General features: G+C 52.7%; 1 protein-coding gene across 1 annotated transcript; it reads left to right on the forward strand.

The window, feature by feature from the left end:
* The first annotated feature begins 1,051 nt into the window (after nt 1-1,051).
* SLC18A3 (solute carrier family 18 member A3) lies at nt 1,052-4,114 on the forward strand. The gene has a single exon (XM_074959948.1). The coding sequence runs from the start codon at nt 1,783-1,785 to the stop codon at nt 3,337-3,339; it is 1,557 nt and encodes a 518-aa protein (XP_074816049.1). The 5' UTR covers nt 1,052-1,782; the 3' UTR covers nt 3,340-4,114.
* Nucleotides 4,115-6,377: the final 2,263 nt, after the last annotated feature.

The following is a 6,377-nucleotide window of genomic DNA, read 5'->3' on the forward strand; positions in this document are numbered from 1 at the left end:
AGACGAAACAGCACAGGGTCCAAAGAGTTAATCCCCTGCTACCTGGCACCGTGTCTGAAAACCGAACGGAATCAGCGCTGCTGGAGACTGGACTGAGCCTGAGAGCATCTCTCCTAAGCAAAGGCAGTTTCAGTCTGGCCATATGAGCATTTCACCTGCTGCCCCTCGGGGGAAGCAGCACTAATGAAAACTCCATGAACAAACGTAAGCCCTGTTTGGAGAAAGACTGCTAACATTTTAGGGACAGGATCAGTGGGGTCTTAGGTTCTGCTTCTTCCTTCTCCTGTACCTCAGGCACAGAGGACCCTGTCAGAGAAATGATTCAGAAATGGGCTTATGTAGATGGCGAAATGCCAGACTCCTCAAGCAAAAGGAACGTGGCATCCCCCCAGCCCTCCCGCTCGGCCCAAATGTTCGCGATTGGGGTTGGGGATTTTAGCTTGTGCGGTTTGAAAGTCTCCTCTGGTCTCTACGGGGACGGATAAAACGGGAGATAAAACAGAGTCTATTCTTCTCCACAAGGTCTGTGCCCTGTTTGTTGCTCTCCCGTGGGGATCTGAACCCACCTCCCCTCTTTCTTCCTTTGGGTTTGGAATAAACTAACGGAATCCTTCATTTAAATTGCCCAAGAAGTGCCCCCGAGGCAGGTCTAGCTCGCGGAGTGCAGTGAACGATCAGATTTAGCCACACTCGCTTACACTTTACACGGCCCTGCTGCTAGATCTGGTTCGCCTTACAACCGGGCTAGTGCTGCGTCTTGCACGGTCCCGTCCCAAAAACTTCCTTGTGGATTCTGTGGCTTGAGGGCGTAGCAGCGCCGCGCCGCCTCCCTCTCTCGTGGGCGCTGTGCTGGTCCCCGAGCCGGGGGGAACTCCATTCGGAGGGGCTGCGCTCGGGGCACGGCTCTCTCCTCGGTAATTGGCTACGGCTCCTCCATGTGTCACATTAGCATAAAGAGACGCAGCTGGCAAAGTAACCACTTGGGGGCCAACGCGGACTGTGCGTCAGAGCCCTGGCTGGGGAGGGGAAACGGGATTATTTGGGGGGAAGAAAAAAAATAAGAGTAAGCCTCGAGAAGCATGCAACTCGATTTGCGCCGATGGCCCCCAAAGCCGGCATGCCTGCGCGGGGCTGAGGGCACAGCTTCCACAGGCTGGCTCGCGAGCGATGGGACTGAGCCCTGGGGGCACCCGGCTCTCCGCCGCCTTCTGAGCTGGGGAGCGGGGGCGCTGGGGGCGCTCTTGCGGCTGGCCAGCCCTTCCCGTCCGCCTCGCAGCCTTGGCAGGGACGGTCGCTGCGGACTGGGAGTGAGCTCCGGCCAAAGCCAAGCGAAGTAAGCGGGCGCGTTGGCAGCCCGTCCGCCAAGGAGTGGCGAGGCAAAGGGGAAGCAGCTGCCAACGCGCGTCTGGAGCCCGCGCCACAGTGTGAGCCGCCCTGCCGGCTTCCCTGAAGACGTGAAAGGCGGCCGGGCATGTGAGGAGCAGACGAGCAACAGCGCAGGGCAAAGCAGAGCCAGGGGCAGAGGAAGGAGGGCAGGACTGGAGGAGGTGTGTCTGGAGGGAGCCGTATCGCCAAGGAAGAAGGCGGCAAGAGGGAAAGGCCGGAGGAGGGGTGTGTGGAGGAAAAGACCGGAGCTTCAGCCTTCTCTGTCCTCAGAGTGATTCTCCCCCCGCGGCCCCCCATGCACAGATAGCGAAGCACCCGCGCAGCGGAGAGGCTGAAGTTTGAGGAGGGCAGCGGCTGTGTTGCCGGGCGCAGGACGGGGTGTCCCCCTGACGGAGGATGGCGACCGAGGGGGGAGCCGGGCTGGCCAAGTCCGCCGTGGAGAAGCTGTCCTGTGCCATGGGCGAGAAGACCAAGCAGCTGGGCACGGCCATGCAGGACGTGCACCGGCAGCGGCGGCTGATCCTGGTCATCGTGTGCGTGGCCCTCTTCCTGGATAACATGCTCTACATGGTGATCGTGCCCATCATGCCGAGCTACCTCACCAAGTGGGAGGCCCGGGAGAGCAACGCGAGCGGGGCCAACGCCAGCTGGGCCAAGTCCGTGCTGGGGCCCGGGTACCCCCCGGAGAACGAGGACATCAAGATCGGGCTGCTGTTCGCCTCCAAGGCCATCCTGCAGCTGCTGGTGAACCCGCTGAGCGGCACCTTCATCGACCGCGTGGGCTACGACATCCCGCTGCTGATCGGCCTCACCGTCATGTTCCTCTCCACCATCATCTTCGCCCTGGCCGAGAACTACGCCACCCTCTTCGCCGCCCGCAGCCTGCAGGGGCTGGGCTCGGCCTTCGCCGACACCTCCGGCATCGCCATGATCGCCGACAAGTACACCGAGGAGTCGGAGCGCAGCCGGGCCCTGGGCATCGCCCTGGCCTTCATCTCCTTCGGCAGCCTGGTGGCGCCCCCTTTCGGCGGCATCCTCCACCAGTTCGCCGGCAGGCGGGTGCCCTTCCTGGTGCTGGCCTGCGTCTGCCTGCTGGACTGCCTGCTGCTGCTCACCGTCATCAAGCCCTTCGGCAGCCGGGCTCGGGAGAACATGCCCGTGGGCACCCCCATCCAGAGGCTCATGATCGACCCCTACATCGCCGTGGTGGCCGGCGCCCTCACCACGTGCAACATCCCCCTGGCCTTCCTCGAACCCACCATCGCCACGTGGATGAAAAAGACCATGGGCGCCTCGGAGTGGGAGATGGGGGTCACGTGGCTCCCCGCCTTCTTCCCCCATGTGCTGGGCGTCTACATCACCGTCAAACTGGCCGCCAAGTACCCGCACCTGCAGTGGTTCTATGGGGCCCTGGGCATGGTCATCATCGGCGCCAGCTCGTGCACAGTGCCCGCCTGCCGGAACTTCGGGCAGCTCATCGTCCCGCTCTGCGGCATTTGCTTCGGGATCGCCCTGGTGGACACGGCCCTGCTGCCCACGCTTGCCTTCCTCGTGGACGTGCGCCACGTCTCCGTCTACGGCAGCGTCTATGCCATAGCGGATATCTCCTACTCCCTGGCGTATGCCCTCGGGCCCATAGTCGCCAGCCAGATCGTGCACTCGCTAGGTTTCGTGCAGCTGAACCTGGGCATGGGGCTTGCCAACGTGCTTTACGCCCCGGTCCTCCTGTTCCTCAGAAACGTCTGCCAAATGAAAGCCTCTCACTCCGAGAGGAACATCCTGCTGGAGGAAGGACCCAAAGGACTCTACGACACCATCAAAATGGAGGAGCGCAAAGGCAAGGGGAAAACCCCCCATCCAACAGGGGGGATGCAAGGAAACAGCGTGGACTCTTACCACAGAGACCTGACAGGGGCCTTGGAGGAGGACTCTTCAGACTATGAATACAGTTAGGCTACACGGAGCTGGCAGAACAAGGGTTAAAATGGGGGGGGGGGGGTGAAAGCATTATTGCCATCTGTTTATGTACCAATGTGCACTATATACAATTTAACCTTTATCATGCTGTAATGTCTTCTCGACTTGTTTTAAGTTGGTATTTCCTTAGACACTGGCAAGGGAAAAGCACGAAGAAGACTAATCTAATGATGCATTTACATAAATCTGTGGTGGTCCTTCCAAAAACTTTTAGCTGAGGTCTCTTGTGCAAAAGTTTTCTCGAGTTGAAACTCTGTGTGTGACATACTGTATATCTCTGTAAAAATACATTAAAAGGGAGGGAAGTCTGTAATAAAATTCAGATTGCATATTCAGGGACTTAAATTTACTAAATCTTGTATATATGTACTGACACTTTAACTTGTTTCATATTTAACAACAGCAACAAAAATCACATCGTATTAATTCTTCTTTGGGAACCAGCTGAAGCGCTGTAATCATTTTTTCTGTTGTGCTGCTACTTGGTAAATGCAATATACTGTATCATGTGTAAGTCCAAATCTACAAGGATAATATGATCTGAATAAATGAAGTTTGAGGGGTCCATGGTCTTTCTTTCATTGTTTTTGAGGGCAAGGATATTACTCTAACAAATGTCAAGAAGTTCCCTATAACATCAGCCTCGTTTATTTCTTAAGACCTATTCAATAAATTCAAATAAATTCCCTGGGATGGAATCTCAGAATTCAAAGATTGACAATGTAAAAATGTTCCGACAGAAAATGTGTACTGAATTGCAAACAGGGCATCAAACTTCGCTGGTACACTGTCTTGGTATTAAGGTATTGGTTTATTTTTTAAACACAGCACTTTTTCAATAAAGACTTTACATAATCAAATGCTTCCGAATTTTGCATTTACCCCACGTAGATTTACGGTAAGGAAAATGTAATATTTTGCCCAGAATGTAGTCCCGTCTATATCACATAATTATAATCTATGGGGATTAAAATAATAATACCTAGCTCTTATACAGCGCTTCCCATAGATCTCAGAGCGCTTCACAAAGGATGTCAGTATCACGGGCTAAAAAGGGCGAAGGTGATTTATTCAAACGTATCCAAATGATGGAACCTGTGGTCCAAACGCAAATATAAAACCGAAGCTCACATTTTTTCCCTGTAGATCCCCCCCCCTCCTTATAGATCGCTATAATACATCGTTTATTTAAATGTCCAACCATCTATTAGACAAAACAAACGGCTTTTTTTCTAAAAAATAAAGAGTGCCCTCCCGCTAGGTTCCTAGAAAAATGAAGAAGAAACACAGCAAATCAGTCATCAATTTCACTTGGTCATTAAGGTCTCTGATTGACATAGGGCGTTATGATAGCAGCTTTCAGGGCCTCGGAGTCCCCTCTCAGAGGAACAAATAACAATGAAAACCCTGCTTTGTAGTGGCATTTTGGTTTCGGTAACAAAGAATCAATAATGACCGTAGGACCAAGCTGAGTCCCACATTTCTAAAATAAAGCTCAACTTGCAACTGCCAAAAAGAAGATTTAAGGATGTAACAAATTTTTTCGCTGGGAGTCAGATAACTGGGATTTCCCTGGCATCCTTCCATAGTGCTATTGGTAATAGGATAAATCTGTTATGACTTTAGTTAACGTCTGAAAGCTTACTTTCTTTTCAGTGTGACTAGATTCAAATGATCATTTGCTTTTGTGTGTGCTGGTAAGGAGGCTCAGCCAGGGTAGCAATATTTACAAACCCAGGGACTGCACACTAATTAAAGACCCACATTCTGATTTCATTTTAAACCAGCGGAAAAAGAGAGAGTGCTTACCTTTTTCAGGACAGACAATTTGTATAAAAAGAGAGAGAGAGAGAGAGAGAGAGAGAGAGAGAGAGAGACCGCTGCCTCGTCCAGCTGTGACTCAAGGGGAACAAATAATTTCTCTACAGAACTCCGATTCTTATTATTCAAAACCCTTTGGTTAACCATCTTCGCCAATAGACTAGTACTACTTTAAACACCGGGTGCAGAGGGTATTTAATAAGCTCTTTCGAAATGCACTGCCAATTGCTCCTTAAAATGAAACCCGCACCCCCGAAGCTAGCGGACTAGAGATTTAGAAATAAGATATGACTCCATTCTAACGAACGCGGGGAATAAAGATCTGACTTGGTCAAAGGAGAAGCTGCTATTGTTTAAAGGGAGGGGGGAGAGGAGAGAATTTGCATTACAACTGAATTAAAGGCAGCAAAAATGGGGAATTGAATTTTTCCTTGGAGTCAGAGCTGTTTATTTCCCTCCCACTCCCTTACCCCCAGTAACACCGTTAATCATCTAATGAACGCCAAGGAAAAGAACTTTAATTCAAGCTTGGAAGCATTGCTCAATACACAGGCGAGGCCCTGTCCTTCAACCTGCTCCTTTAAGGGCTGGAGAGTATTAAGGTTCCCAACGGGGCCGGGGAAGCAGATCGGGAATCGGGAGAGGTCAGACAGAGCACATGTATATTGCGTACCCATTGCGTGTCTGCCCTTTTCCCTTCGTCAGACTGCCGCACGTGGCGGGTTAACCTGCGAGTCAAGCAACGAAAGACCGAAAGAAAATGTGGCTTTATCGAAGTCAGCGCAGAAGGGGGACCCTGCCTTCCCTGCACCAGCTTTCCACTCGGAAAAAAAAGGCGCCTTCAGTTTGAAATACACGCCATGGGGCGATGCCCAGTGACTTCGGACAACCCGCTCCCGGGCACTCGTCGCTGAGAGAGGCTAGTGCCATGCTGCTTTTAAACGCACAGTCTGCTGCTGGGATAGGGACCGCGAACCACGCAAAACCCCTGCCGCTGGCCCCGGAGAGGAGGACGCTCTCCGCGTGTCCAGCCTGTAGGAAAGCTGAACTCTAGCGAGAAGATGGTTTGAGGTTGGGCTGGGTTGCCTTATGGGAGGCCGCTCAGGCTGCACGAATAGGAAGGGAGGGAGGGAGGAGTTAGACAGCCAGACCTGGGGGAGGCTGAACGAAGAGGTTCTCCCAACGCCAGTGTA

This window comes from Natator depressus, chromosome 7 (genome assembly GCF_965152275.1).
Source record: "Natator depressus isolate rNatDep1 chromosome 7, rNatDep2.hap1, whole genome shotgun sequence".
Taxonomy (NCBI): Eukaryota; Metazoa; Chordata; order Testudines; family Cheloniidae; genus Natator; species Natator depressus.